Source organism: Bicyclus anynana, chromosome Z (assembly GCF_947172395.1).
Source record: "Bicyclus anynana chromosome Z, ilBicAnyn1.1, whole genome shotgun sequence".
Lineage (NCBI taxonomy): Eukaryota > Metazoa > Arthropoda > Insecta > Lepidoptera > Nymphalidae > Bicyclus > Bicyclus anynana.
The window spans coordinates 11,350,551-11,366,427 of record NC_069110.1 but is presented as its reverse complement, the minus strand read 5'-3'; the positions used below and the strand labels follow the sequence as shown (position 1 = coordinate 11,366,427).

General features: G+C 36.2%; 1 protein-coding gene across 1 annotated transcript in view; it reads right to left on the bottom strand.

The window, feature by feature from the left end:
* LOC112045853 (laminin subunit alpha) overlaps positions 1 to 15,877 on the bottom strand; it is a 47,006-nt gene that overhangs the window by 22,642 nt on the left and 8,487 nt on the right. The window contains exons 3-22 of the mRNA XM_024082205.2: positions 15,626 to 15,753; positions 15,089 to 15,197; positions 14,719 to 14,889; positions 13,765 to 13,981; positions 12,976 to 13,185; positions 11,695 to 11,888; positions 10,481 to 10,556; positions 9,415 to 9,552; positions 8,569 to 8,680; positions 7,617 to 7,792; positions 6,557 to 6,733; positions 6,123 to 6,245; positions 5,593 to 5,751; positions 4,242 to 4,495; positions 4,024 to 4,160; positions 2,580 to 2,715; positions 2,199 to 2,387; positions 1,226 to 1,588; positions 910 to 1,059; positions 193 to 367 (exon numbers count right to left, since the gene is read on the bottom strand). Coding sequence (XP_023937973.2) covers positions 193 to 367; positions 910 to 1,059; positions 1,226 to 1,588; positions 2,199 to 2,387; positions 2,580 to 2,715; positions 4,024 to 4,160; positions 4,242 to 4,495; positions 5,593 to 5,751; positions 6,123 to 6,245; positions 6,557 to 6,733; positions 7,617 to 7,792; positions 8,569 to 8,680; positions 9,415 to 9,552; positions 10,481 to 10,556; positions 11,695 to 11,888; positions 12,976 to 13,185; positions 13,765 to 13,981; positions 14,719 to 14,889; positions 15,089 to 15,197; positions 15,626 to 15,753 — 3,394 coding nt within the window. The remainder of the gene's footprint in view (positions 1 to 192; positions 368 to 909; positions 1,060 to 1,225; positions 1,589 to 2,198; positions 2,388 to 2,579; positions 2,716 to 4,023; positions 4,161 to 4,241; positions 4,496 to 5,592; positions 5,752 to 6,122; positions 6,246 to 6,556; positions 6,734 to 7,616; positions 7,793 to 8,568; positions 8,681 to 9,414; positions 9,553 to 10,480; positions 10,557 to 11,694; positions 11,889 to 12,975; positions 13,186 to 13,764; positions 13,982 to 14,718; positions 14,890 to 15,088; positions 15,198 to 15,625; positions 15,754 to 15,877) is intronic.

The following is a 15,877-nucleotide window of genomic DNA, read 5'->3' as shown; positions in this document are numbered from 1 at the left end:
TAGACTGCTTTAGGGTGATAAATGATCACCCTAAAGCATTAGGGTGATAAATAAACTTGCTCCTAGATGTCAACATACATGTATCAATGATTTTCTAGTAAAGGTTAACCCCTATCTAAATTGTTAATACTCATAGATATTGTTCAAGATTCAAGTGTTTAACTATTGTTTCAATTATATAAATTTCATTACCTGGATGATCCGGTTGGTAATAATGTACTACAAACATGTAATCTCCAGGAGATGGCACCTTAGAATCTATCTTGACGGAGTCTAACTGAGATGCGAGGTATACAACTACAGTAGAATTGTCTTGTATTGGAGGTCTAAGTTCTCTGTTTCCTCCTGTGCCGGTTTCTATTTCAACCTTAAACACAATGTCGTTTATGAATATATTGCCATACAGATAATACCAGTATCAGTAAATTGATTTTTTCATTTTATGTATTTTAGCAGACTCAGAAGTGTACTACAAAAATAAGAAAACCAATTTCGAACAAAGGTTATGATTCACAGTATTCATCAGGACAACTTAATTAACAATCTGTAACCAAAATAAGACCTTAGAACGGCAGAGAATGACCTTGAGTGGAGTCACGCACTTGTAAACGTTGTGTGTAGGGTTAAAGACCTCTTTGACAGTTAACCAACACTTCCCTTTCCCACTCAAGTCACTCTCAATCCATAAAGAATTACACAACAAGAAATGTGGACTGCTCGAATGTCACGAGCATACTAAAGCCGACCGTACGACGAGCGCCTTACATCGCAAGTACCCCTCTCTAACTCCCTACTCTTTGCAAAAACAAGTCGCGCCACCTAGCGTCGGCACGAGCCAACACGAGACCGGGCAACATCCTATCCGTCTCAACTACTATTTCCAACAGTGTATTATTAAATAAAATGTACCTTTTTAAAGCCAACAGTAGAGAAGATGGCAGGGCTACAGCGGCCGTCACGTCGCAAGCAATATGGCCGCGGTGTTATATAGTCGGGGTGCCATTCAGACTCTGGTATCGCTATTATTGATTTGATACCAGCGAGAGTACCGGTATCACCCTAAAACACCACACACAGAATTACAAATTGTAAATAAGAAGCTTAAATTTGTATGTTAGAGTAAATAAACAACGAGTTAACGAATGATTAAACTAAATTTATTACAGAAAAATTTGTGCATTTTGATGCATGAACATATTCAATAGAAAATCTATATAATACTAACGTCCAAGTATACGACATTGTTGGCTTCCTGAACATCAAAGGAGTAAATTTTGGACAAATCATCAATAACGACTTGTCGGCATGGCGTAGTATAAGGGCAATCATTTAAATTAGCTAAAGCGTTTGACTGCGGTCCATCTCCTGATTGGAATCTTATGGTGACGACTCCTCTAGGTGTCAGCTCGTAATCGTCAGTGGAATTACTTTGGTGAATCGCCACAGATGTTTTGTTGATGGGTGTAATGTATTCTATAACCAAAACGTAAGGACCATTTGGATCGATCTTCATGTTGTACTGAAGCTCATTTTGAACGCTGTTTATTATTGGAAACTCGTCAGATTGAGCGTTGAATTCTTGTAATTGCTGAAATAAAAAATATGCATGTTTGTAATTGTACTCTATAGCTATACACAACTATTTTTTTTATAACTATCAATTGATTACATAATAAAATGTTTGCTTTTATTATAATTGTGATTTGCTAAGATACCACGAATATTAATACATAACACATCTACACAATAAGCGTGATACAATAGTAGATGTTTTCTATTATATTTTTTTATTTCTTAAAAAATACAAATAAAGAAAATTTGTATTTTTAAAATTTTTAACAATGTAAATAAAATACAAAATATACAATAAATACAATATAATTAATAAAATTAAAAAAAAAAAATCAACCCTTTGCGGGGCTTTTGCGTGCACAAGCAATCGTGCACTGGTCTGAGCTCCAGAGGAACCTAACAATATGCACCGTCTCAAGAATCACTGCCTTCTGTATCCGACCCTTGATCAAGCAGTTAAGCGAAAGCTTCATAAGGCGTTGGTTAAAGCTTTGCGCTACAATTATAAGACGATTGTCAGAAACGACTATCGACTCAACTTTTCACATGGCGGTAATCTCGTGAGCAAGTTCCAAGTATTTTGATATAAAGTATTTTATTATTTTTAACATCGAAGCTTTGTTTACCTCAGGATCGTCGATGAACAAGGTGACCGGTGACACCATATTTGTTACAGTAGCAGTAGGTAGCCCACGTAAGCTTGGATAAGCGAACTGTCTACACAGTTTTTTATCACCAATTATACAAGGTGTATCTACTTGCTTTGTCAGGACAGTAGCTTCGTAGTATGCCTCCGGTATCAAAACAAAGTAATCCTAAAAACAACAAAAAAAAATTTTTTAATTCGTTGACGGATATATCAATGACCATACATAAAAATAGGCTGATAAAGATACAAGGAAAAAAACATACACTATCGAACGTAGAACCTTCTCCATTTTGGAAGTAAGGAAGCTAAGGAAGAAGAAAACTTAAAATAATAGCAATATTAAATAAGTTTATCTTACAATCATTATTTCCTTAGTGGTTTTAATAGTGACGGTCCAATTTCCAGCGTTTATAACAAATGGTACTGGAACATTTCCTTTTTCTAATACGGTGACAAGTTGTGGTTGATGAGTTGGCCTCAAATTAATGTTGAAGCTGAAATAATAATTTATTAATTATTTGCAATAATATTATCGGTATTCTCAATAGTCGATATGGAGTGACATCGTCAAGAAGGAAGCTTGAGTTAGAGGTCACGATCCTCTGTAATGAGGAATTCGACACAAGGAGGAGAAGGATGACATTTAGCCATTTGTGATGTCAACTTGCTGAGGGTCTGATTTTTCATTCAAAACCCAAACCCTCTTCTGAATGAATAACGTACGAGTAAGATGTTTTACTCAGTAATTTTTAATAATTTATGATTTTAATGAATTCGAAATCAAGGATTTGATAGATTAAAAAACTATATTGTTACCAACTTTAGCTCTTAAAGGTTATTTAAGCTTAGTTAAAGTTGTTACACTAGTTAAATTAATTTAGTCAACACCAAAAAAAATCTTATCGGACACATATGGTGTCCTATTAATAGTTGAGTCATTAAATTCGCGGAAGACCACATGTTGTAGGTATCTGGCAAAATAAGCTGCGCTCAAACATCTGCAGACGACATTGGTTTGTTTCGAGTTTGACCCTCGTGGTCTAAGATCCGACATTAGAAATATATACACTCATCTGGTATTTATTAGTGATAAGTAATAAATGATATATAATATTCACAGTTACTTATTGCAAATAGGTAACCTATTAATTTGCGGCCTGACACGTTTTTTATAGAAATTTAAAAACTTATGAACTTGAACTTCATGAACATGAAAATCAATGATACAGTAAAATTAAGCATAAAATTAGCTTTCAATTAGACATTTTACACGACTATTTTTTAGTTTAGTTTATTTTTGATTTTTGTACTCGTAACTGTTTAAGTTTATATTAAAACTTCCTACTTAAATTTGCTACTTAAAACTAATTAAATAAACTAAATATAATAAAAATAAAAAAATAATATTCATTTAGTACTATTCGATCGCATTTTAACTATGTCAATGTGAATATTTTCTATCATTTATTTCTTATCCCAAATAAATAACAGATGAGTTTATATATTTCTTATGCCGGATCTTGTACTATCGCAATTTTAGTATAAATTACAAATACGAGTAGTTATATTGCTTACTAGCAGATGTATCGCGGTGGGAATATGGGGATAAAATATATGTTATAACATTCACAAATAACTTGATAAATTAGAATTTTCAATATCGGTTCTATAGATTTAGAGATTAACTCTACAACCTCAAAAACTTTACTTCTTTATAATACATTCCCATCTTTGCGATCGGGAAAAAATGTTTTATGGGCATTTTGTAAAAACCGTTAAAATTTCCAACTATTTTAAGTTACCTTTGTTTTGTTTCGATAACACTCTCTGGTGTTATTATAATTTCCACACTCACAGAATCTTTAAGAGGATTGGCGTACTTTAATACCATGCGGTACAAAGAAGATTTGCTGATTAGGACAACGTTGATTACTTCGTTCTAAAATAAAGAATAAGTTTTATTATTTCAAGACATACCTATGATTTAATTTAACATCTCAAAACAGATAGATATGATTACCTGTAAAATTGAAAACACCACATATCCTTTCCAAGAGTAACCAGGGAATACATCTTCCGAATTTCTGTACCTAACGGGTCCAGATTGTGTAAGGCCTTCTTCAACTTCGTATTGGAACTGGTGTAATGTAGGGAAATAGTGTGCGCGGATGGGTCGGTCGCAGCGGCGGCCCTCCACGCGGGAATGGCAGTGACATTGTCCGGTGTGCTTGTTGCAGTTGTTATCGATTGAACCACCAATGTCACAGTCACACGCTAAAAACAGCTCAATGTAAACAAACGATCTATACTTCACACCACGAAACAAGTCCCGTAGATGCGGCGCTAATGTCTTAATGGCGCTCATTGTCATAAAGTGTTCATTGTCAGTTTTGGCTGGTGGGAGGCTTCGGTCGTGGCTAGTTACCACCCTACCGACAAAGACGTACCGCCAAGCGATTTAGCGTTACGGTACGATGCCGTGTAGAAACCGAAAAGGGGTGTGGATTTTCATCCTCCTCCTAACAAGTTAGCCCGCTTCCATCTTAGACTGCATCATCACTTACCATCAGGTGAGCTTGTAGTCAAGGGCTAACTTGTAAAGAAAAAAAAAAGTAATGACGGTCATTGTCATTTGTATAAGGCGCAGTCAATTTTAGTTTAGGTTATAGCCGCGGGACTTCTTTTGTGGCGCAGAGTCTAATTATACATTAATAAATGTAAGGTTAAAATCACAAGAGTAGCTCAGTTTTCGTTTCCAAGATTTATATTTTAGAAAGAAAGCTTATGGGCAATAGAGCACCCGGTCGTCAAAGGAAAAATGGTTGAACGACATTAGAGAGTGGACCAGATTGGAGTATCCACTACTGATACGTGTTGTGTAAGACCGGAAAACTTTTCGCATACTGCCCACCAAACTTCCTTACTGGAATGGCACCAAGTGATGATGATGACTTAAACAAGAAGGCTCAAAGTCACACAGCGGGCGACGAGCTATGCTTAGAGTATCTCTGCGTGATCGAAACAAAAATGAGGAGATCCGCAGAAGAATCAAAGTCACCGACATAGATCAACGAGTCGCGAAGCTGAAGTGGCAATGGGCTGGGCGTTGGGTTCCTAGGATGCTGAAATGGCGACCCCGCACTAGAAGTTGCGTAGAGTTGTGTTGGTTGACCTCCCACCAGGGATTTGCTGGATGCATGGGGCTCAGCTTCGTGATGTTTGGAAGTCCCTACAAAAGGACTATGTCCTGCACTGGACGTCCATCGGCTGATATGATGATGATGATGATGATGATGATGATGATGATGATGATGATGAATAACGATCTATATTAGCCATTAAGGTGTGGGTTTATTGATTAGCACTAGTACCTGTACAACCAAACATGTTGTGGTTTTCTAATTTGTAGAAACCGTCCTGACATTGCTGGCATTTCCTCTCGCCGACATTCAATTTGCACGAACACTGTCCACTACGTGTGTCGCAAGCGCCGAGGCCACCAAGCGTACCCGACAAGTGACAGCTACATTCTAGAAGGAAGCAGAATACAAGATGTAGGTATATTTACTTTATTACAATGCCCGCCTGTAGGCCAAATATGCGACCACCGAGATATTTAGAGAAGAGAAATAGACAAATTTAAGCCAATAGTGACGCAACCGGAAATTTCGCTATCTCTATCATTGCGTTAGAACGATAGGGATGAGATTGGGACAACTCCGCCTCCTTTAGTCGACATTTTGTCTGCTTCTCTTCACGACATAATTATGTCGTTGTTCGCATGCTAGGCCCTCTGGAGACTATTTGTTAATCATTGTGACATGAGTGTTGGGTTAAGCTTTTTTCTGTGTTCTGTGAATATCAATCAATATCAATTGTGAATATCAATAAAATTAGTTACCTTCACATCCAAGAGGATTATAGTCTTGCAGATTCCAAAACAATGGTCTACAGTCATTACAAATACGGCCTTGAACACGGCCTTTACATTGACATAGCTCGCCGGCTGGTACAGAACCGCATCCTGTCAAAAAATATTTTAATAAATAAACATACATCTAAGTTACCACCATGTGGAACATTGAGTTAACCGTTGTCGTTGCGATAGTTTAATAGCGAAAAGTTAAACTAACACCTTAAGAAGCTTTCGCTTGGCTGTTGTATCAAGGGTGACGTACAGAAGGCGGTTATTCTTGAGACGGTGCGTATTGTGAGGAGTTTCCTCACTATGGAGACCTTACCACCGATTACTAAGGCCCTCAGGCCTTGCAAGGCAGGACTGGATTTTCATACACAAAGTATAAACATAAAGTATGATGAATATTGTATTCTTACCTGCAAAACTTGCAACGACACCTTTCGGATCGCAATTACACTCTTCACAAGCTGGGTAGTTGTAAAATTGCTCCTTGCATTTATTGCACTTATCACCGTCGAAATTTACTTTACAGTGGCATAGTCCTTTGTCATCGCATGTTGAGCCGATTGCGCCTGATTCATCGCAGTAGCAAGCTGAAAAAATACGAGTATGGCTTAAAAAACTATAAGCCTCAATAGTTCAGTCGTAAAGGGGTCGGTTTCGTCACCAAGATCTGATGGTTCGATCCCCGCTCGCTGGTCTTTGTCGTACTCACTCCTAACACAGTCTTTTTCTACTATATATTTGGAAGGTAACGGTAATATTTGGTTAAAAGATATGGTAAATATTATTTATTAAAAAAAAAATAAGAAATCAAGTCATAATTATCATTATCAGTCTATTTTAATGGCCCACTACAGAGTCAGGCCTCCCTCCTTGGGAGGAGTTGGGAATTTTTACTGATCTTAGAAGAAAGAAAAGCTCAGTACGAGTATTTCGTAGCCCAGGATTCGAACCTCGAACCTTGTAATCTGAAACCACATAGGCTAATCACTGAGCTAATCAGGTAGTAAAGAAAGGACTTAAGTAATATTAAGTGTACCTACACTTAATATTACTTAAGTGTCAATTTACTAAACTTTTACTTTTTAAAATAGTAATATCCCAAAGCTGAAGTATATACATATTTTATTTATATTATTAATATAATAAATTAAATTATCGTCCCAAAAATATGAGCAGTGTCTTTGTTTTAACCCGACTACTCATAGATGCAAAATGCATTGCCTATCCTAGGAATTTTCTATTATGAACCTTTTTCCCAGGCATATCCTAATGAAACCTAGTGCACACAACTCACAATATCTCATATCTTCATTGAGAAATACACTCAGGTCTATGGATCTACGAATCAACATTTTTTTACATAATAATAGTCTATCATAATCTATAACATACTCGTAGTTCATAGCTAATTTTATATTGGCTTAAAGATTATTAAATTTATTGATTTTTCATTAAACTATTTATACTTACCGAGGCATTTAGGGTACTGATAGTAACCTGGCGAACACTGGTCACATTGCTTGCCGCCAAAATTACTCAGACAGTTGCACTTTCCGTCAATAGAACAACTGGTGCTAGTGGATCCTGTCGTCGAACAGTTGCAAAGGACACATAAACGCTCACGGTCTCGAATTTCCATGTAATATCTGAGAAAGTTATAAACCATTAATTTACGTCATCGTCAACATTATTATTAGCTGATGGACGGCACTGCTGAAAGTATTTAGAACAGACACTGAGAAAAATAGGCTACGTATCTAAATGAGCTACTATTGTATCTTTCATTATTTATTCATTGTTTTATCTTACCTTGAGCCTTCAAGAGTCTTCAGTAAGTTCAAAAGCACACAACGGGCGATGAAACGATCTATGCTCGGGGTATATCTGCGTGATCGAATCAGTAATGGGGAGATCCACAAAAGAACCAGTCACCGACATATCTTAACGAGTCGGGAAGCTGAAGTGACAATGTGTGGGGCACATAGTTTGAGGAGCCGAGGGACATTGGGGCCAAAGGTGTTGGAATGGCGACCTCGCAAAGGAAAACGCAGTGTTGGTCGACACCCCACCAGGTGGACTAACGACATCAAGTGAGTCGCAGGGGTTCGCTGGATACAAGCAGCTCAGGATCGTGATGTTTGGAAATCCCTACAAAAGGCCTATATCCTGTAGTGGAGGTCCATCGGCGATATGATGATCATGATGATGATCTTACCTTGGGTTGTGAGGTTGGTGGTGTTACGCTATCGTGTCTCGGAGAGCTCGTTATGCCGTCGGCCCTGGGCATTATTCTTAACACCTGCTAGTGATCGTAAAAGAGTTTAAATCCCACCAGCCCGCATTGGATCAGCGAGGTAGGTCTAAGCTCTATATTATCTCTCCTATAAAGAGGGAGTGATGATAATGATGATGATGATCTTACCCTGACAAACATTGATCACAGCGAGCACCACCAAAGCCCGGTTTACATATACACTGTCCACTGATGTCATCACAAATAATAGGTTCTGTGCCACTGGTGTCGCAATTACAATCTGCAAAGTTACAAGTATAATTTTCAATTCGATGATAACCTTTATTCTTCTTTATTTAGTTTATTTTAAAGAATATTCGCCACCTTTATTAAATGACCAATATTTCCATTCCCCTTCAACTAGCCGAAAAAGACTGTGCTAGGAGTGGGAATGACAATAGTCCAGCGGGCTATCTCAGTGATGAGTTCGGCCTCTTTACCGTGGAGCCATTGGGGTTTCAAGCTCACATGGCAGTCTCCTTCATTTAATTAAAATCATAGACATTGAATAATTTTACGTGTGAAAGGCCATAAGTGATGGAATCGAAATAACGACGCAGTCTAAGATGGGTTTACTTGGAAGACGTACACGTTAAAGAGCATCAATAACTCAACGGTGGTGGTTCGATCCCCGCCCGTTGGTCTATATTGTCGTACCCACTCTTAATAGAGTCTTTCCCGACTAGTTGGAGGAGAATGGGAATATGGGTCATATTTAAAAGATATGGCAAATATTAAAAAAAAATACTACCCGGTACCCCTCTGACGGGTGGTAGCTATTGCTTACCACCAGACCAGACCGGGGCTAATTTAGAAAATATAAATCCTGACCCAAGCTGAGAATCGTACCCAGGACCCCAACTCTACCAGCATTTTTTTTTACAAGTTAGCCCTTGACTACAATCTCACCTGATGGTAAGTGACCAGCTGCGCCAGAGAGGTCGTCATACTATTAATTTATTAAAAAGTACTTACGTTTACATGTTGGATAATTAAAGTACCCAGCCTCGCACTGATTACAAGTCCTGCCATTGTATTTGCTTTTGCAAGTGCAGTTACCACTGTCTTTGTCGCACACTTGTGATACTGAACCAACTGAATTGCATTCACAATCTAAAACAAATAATATTTGTTAAAATCATCATATTATTAAAGAAAAAAACATTTAATTTATTTTATAGATCTATTTTATCAGTACATTAAGAAAGAAAGAAAGAAAACACATTTATTTCATTTACTTTAGTGCCACAAACAGTACATCCTTTAGCATTAATGCCATGAATTGCAAAAAAAATCTGGCGCTGATTTTCAGATGAGACCCAGGTTAATTTATTGAAAATAATAAAAAGTGCCGAAAATTTAACATATTAGAAATGAAGGTAAAAAAAGCCATTTCACAACTGATTTATTTAAAATTATATATTGTTTGTCTAAAAATGTTATTCTAAGCTTATTTATCAAATATATTTTCATTAATTTATGAACAAGTTAATTATAATTATTTTGATGTCCTTTTTTTTATAATTATACTTAAACAATACACATCACTATCTAGCCCCAAAGTAAGCATACAGAGTAGCTTGTGTTATGGGTACTAATACTAAGATAGTTGATATTATAATATTCATATACATTTATATACTACATATAAATACTTATATAATGTATGAATACACACAGACACTGGAAAAAACCCATGCTCATCACACAAATATTTTCCAGTTGTGGGAATCGAACCCACGGCCGTGGATGCAGAAAGCAGGGTCACTACCCACTGCGCCACGCGGCCGTCGAATAATTATTATAAGGTGTAAAAGAAGTTGGTAATGGCTAGCGATTGTTGCGATAAACCAACCTTGTAAAGACTAGCGATTTATACCCTTGTTTGTTGGTATACAGTACACATCGAGTAGGGCTGTAGTATAAGCCCAATATCCCATTTCCTATAAGAAGTGAGGGCTGGCCCTGTGGAGTACCGTTAAAATTGGCTTCTAATTAATATTAATAAGATGTTTTGTCTTCTAACAACAACTCAACTTACTTTTACACTCAGGTGAGTAATATCCATCGGCGCATATTTCACAGGACGATCCCGCGTAGTTATATTTGCAGGGACACTGTTTAAAGAAAGAAATAGATTACAGATCTTTTTTTTTTTGTTCTCTACAAGTTAGCCCTTGACTACAATCTCACCTGATGGTGATGATGCAATCTAAGATGAGAAGAAGCGGGCTTGTAGGATGAAATCCACACTCTTGCTATTGTATCTATGATAATCAATGATCACAATAACATTTATTGTTTTGGTTATATACCTACCTATAATTTGTTAATATAACGTAACAAATAGACGGTAGATGCCAGATCAAACTTTTAGATTTGGCAGATTAGTCTTATTTCCGCTTTTAGCTACGGGGAAATAAAGTACAAATTTTGGCAACTTTTTTATAAGACAATTTTTACGGCAATTTCTTTTTTTTGGATTTATTTTATTCTAATGAACCCAAAATATCTTCAGTGCTCGTGGCTCGAAAATAGCTATATACTTTTTTAATTTCCTTAACTTAACTTTTTTAATAACCTTAACCAACTTAATACACCGGGTTTTCATTATTTTGGATTTTGTGTCATTTGATGCCATAAATCGTGTAGAAACCGAAAGGAGTGTGGATTTTCATCCTATGCCTAACAAGTTAGCCATGCTTCCATCTTAGATAGCATCATTACTTACCATCAGGTGAGATTGTTGTCAAGGGCTAACTTTTAAAGAATGAAAAAATACATATTATATTTTATTATTCTACTAAACAAATATTAAAATTAAGCCTAATTAAAGTGTAACATTAACACTTGATTTTCCTGTGCACTGGTAGTTATAAAATCATTAGCGGGTAGTCATCATTCATCATTATCAAACCATATTCGGCTCACTGCTGAGCTCCAGTCAAAATGAGAAGGGTTATACCAATAGTCCACCACGCTGGCCCAATGCGGATTGGCAGACTTCACACATGCAGAGAATTAAGAAAATCCTCTGGTATGCAGGTTTCCTTCACCGTTTTGAGACACGTGATATTTATATTCTTAAAATGCACATAACTGAAAAGTTGGAGGTGCATGCCCCAAAGTCCAGTGGATATGACCTCTGCCTCATTCCGCAAGGTGTGGGAACCCACACCCTCCGAAATCGGAGACAGTGGTCATATACACTGGGCTATTAGACATATCAACATAGGGTAGGAGCATAGTTCTTACCATTCCGTCAGTGGGTGTGCAGTGTTGTCCATCCGTGCCGTTAAGGTTACACGTACAAGGCTTGCAGTTGGGGTAGTCGAAGTATCCGTACGCACAAGAGTCACAGTTAGGTGGGTTGTACTCTCGTCGGCATTCACACTGTCCTGTCTCCTCTTGACAATTGCCGGTTGAATAGTGCAAGTCACAGTTGCAACCTATTGAAAAGTAACATTGGATTTTATTAAAAACATTTAACTTTCCACTTCAACTTTTATTTAGAACTAGAGGACCCATCTAATTTCCATTTCCATAAGTATACGCTGCTAATGTAGATTTCCATTAGTGAAAGAATAACGATCGATTCAGTAATCAAAGGCGGTAACAAATAAATTCATTTAAAATATAAACAAATCCAATGAAATTTTAATATTCTTAAACAGTGGCGCCTATTGGATGGTGGCTTAAATATTATTGGAATGGATTAACGTCGTAGTCAGAGTATAAAATTTTCTTGCTATTAATAATGGTAAAGAAGTTTTAATATTTAACTAATTCGACCGATAAATGGCGGTATATCCATTCCCACAGGCTAGATTAATAAATGCCTCAGGCCGGTGTCGGGCAGCAGCGACACCGGTGCAAGTAATCTAGCTCTGCGGTGACCAACCCGCATGCCCAGCGTGGTCAGTACTGAACAAAACTTTGTGTTGGACCGTAAAAACATCGTGATGTTCGGAAGTCCCTACAAAAGGCCTATGTCCTGAAGTGGGGTGGAGTGATGATAATGATTTAACTATAATTTTTTTATTAGATGACTAGCGGACGCCCGCGTTTGTGTACGTGTGAAATTCTGTATTTCACAAATCCTACGGGAACCATGAATTACCGAGATAAAAGTAGTCTACATATTATGTTGTATAGTAACCTCCTGTCTTTCAGTGAAAGTCCTATTATCCATTCAATCCATTCAGCCGTTCCAAAGTTTCAAATATTTATGAAGCCTCAATAGCTCAACGATAAACCGGCTGTACTCATCATCGAGAGGTGGTGGATCGAATCCCGCCCCGTTGGACTATTGTTGTACCCACTCTTAATACAGTCTTTCCCGACCAGTTGGAGGGGAATAGCAATATTAATCATATTTAAAAGATATGGGAAATATCCTTTTTTTTAATTAGCCCAGACAAACAGATTTTTTTAAAAAATAGTTTTGGGTATTTGCGAAAATAACTGTACAACACAGTTATTTTAATAGATAGACACTTAAATTGTATTTATATGTTTTATGATGATGATACTCACGTTGGCACACATCAAGCTCCTCCCAGCGTTTTCCATAAGGGCGATAAAATGTTGGCTTGCACTTGTTACAATTAATTCCTTCTGTGTTGTGTTGACAGTTTTTACATACACCCCCACCCTCGTATCTGCCATGAATATCAAGTGATAAACCTTGCTCATCAATTTTTGGATCAAACTCACACTCGGTTGTGTGATTATGACAGTTGCACGCTGAAACAAATATTTCTCACGATTGAGATTTGGAATTCTCATTTTTTGTTTTTTTTTTTTTAAGTCGGCCCTTAATTGCTAACTTGGCCGGTGTTAAATGACGATGCAGTCTTAAGATAAGTTTACTTTGAAGATATAAAAGATTATTCTACCTATATCATAGACGATTTCAACATGCGATCTTGCCGGAACTCTATCTGCTTGGTGTCTTTACTAATCTTGGCCGATGCTTACCATCAGACCAAATCTGAACCAATTTAGAATTGATCCAAGCTAGAACTCGACCCTAGGATCTCTCAAACTAAGACATTGTTATAACCAATTACGTTAGAGAGAATCCTATCATAACCTTACATCCAAAAAATAGGGACATATATTTGTTGAAGTACATTTTCTTCATCTTTCTTTTTCAACTTAACCTTTTCTGCAATATTACGTTTAAAAATTCCTTTCATAGACACCTATGACATATTTTTGATTTATACAATAATTTTTGTCCAATAAAAAATGTGAAGCTACTCTATAACAATGTTTTATAGAAAGCGGTATTGAATATTGATAGAAGTAAAAAGTCATTACGTTCACAAGCAAAACGGTCCCAGTTTTGTGATATTCTCCATTTCTTCTGCTCAAAACCTGGACAACAGGCTGTACATTTGGGACCGCAAGTGTTATGCTGGCATCGGCAAATCAGAATGGTGCTCTCGCTTTGAGGATCGGCTGGATCACATGTGTCGGCGTGACCATTGCACATACAACGTCCTCCAATACTGATATCCTTAATACTGTAGAAGTACTGTTAAATAGACAAGAAAAGTTATTAATTTATGCTTCTCTTACTAAATCACTTAAAAATCTGATTGAGATTTAATTTACTTTAATGTATTACAATTAGAAATATGACGTAAACTATGATATTGAATATCAATTGCAATATCTATTTCATATTCGACTGGTGGATTATCGAATTTTTTGGTAGTGTTTCAAAGTGAACTAGTTATATATTTTTACTATATCTTTTGCTGCTTTATTAAGTACAGTTTTCGAAATTCCACCTACAAATTAAAATTAAATCAAATCATTATTTCAATGAACATTATTGTCAATTTTAACATTCTATTATCACCTATGCGTGTGTGTAATTTTGGTTCTGTGTATCATTCAAATTGTAGTGTGTGTAATGTTAAATTTAATAAATTTAACATACTTCTAATGCATTTTATAAATATTTTATAAATAGAAATATAAAGTGAAACAGCTTTATGCACTTTTTCTCCATCTTATAATATTTAACTGTATCGTTTCGCGTATTAATATACTTTGCAATTGTACGTTGTAGAGTCAACATCTCCTGAGGATGCTCCGGTTTCGGGGTGAAACGTACGTAGAGAGTATTTTTTCGGACCTGGGTGACCTAATCGCATGGGTTCGTCGGGTTTTTGCGGAGGATAGCAAAATAAATAAATCATTTTATAATTATTAATATATAGGTTATAGCTTTAGCGTTGTAAATGTTCTGTGGATTATACTCACTCTTCTGGTAACCGTGGGGTCTTGTCTTGCTACTGACATAAGATGTCCGAGTAAATTTTTGGTTCTCAGTAAACGTAACCTGACATTGGTCGCTCTTGTCCACTCTTGTAACACGGAGGAGTTGAAATATTTGTTTGCAGATGGCCGTTGGTTTAACAATGATATTGGTATCTAAAATAATGTTTAATATTATGCAGTGTACTAAACGAAAATAAAATTACTGATTACAGAAAATACTAAGACTAGCGTTGATTGTCCAAAATTAAAGCTGGTTTAGATAGTAATGTAGTTTAGAAAGTACTCAATTTCGTAAAATTTTGATCTCAATCGATTCTAGTAATTACGATAATATCATGTAAATTGTTAATACCTCTCCGCCTTCGAGCGGAACAATTTTAGAATATTCTGTACTGCAAATCACAGAGTCATCTTTTGTTATAGGTTGTAGACTTTCCTTCCCAAAATATCTGACACAGTCCCTAAAAGAAAGACAAACAACATAATTTAGTAACTGCGTGTATAATTTTATAGAATAAAAGAAAGATTTATTATAATTAAAGTACATAATGCCAAATTAAAATTTTAGAGAATTAATTATATTGAATATAATTTTTGCTTTATATGTAACAACTAGCAGATAACCCACAGTTTTACTCGCATAGTTCCCGTTCCTGTAAGAACATGGGGATAAATTATAGCATTTATCATATCATTTGGTGAAAATGTGGCTTTCTAATGATGCAAGAATTTTGAAAAAAGGTTAAATCGTTTGTGTTAAATTGTAACAAACAAAAACCGTAAAATCAAAAAAAATATTACTCATTACATTCATATTAGTTTATATTTATAAAATAATTATTTTATGGATCTATTTTTTAATCTTTTTTGGTTGTAAAGGTATACGTACTGCGGTGAATCGGAAAAATATTGCCAAGGCCTGAACGATTTTCCATAATCAGATGATTTCTCCAAAGCCCATAGTCCTGGACGTGGGGAATTGCCCATACGCACGAATACATAAGCCACGTGAAATTCCTGAAAAAAATACAAAGGTGTCTCAATACTTAACTGTTTAAACAGTAACAATGACACTAGCAAAATAGTAACGGTTAATACCATAATCTCCGATTTGCTAATTTTCACAAACTCGTAAGCTCCT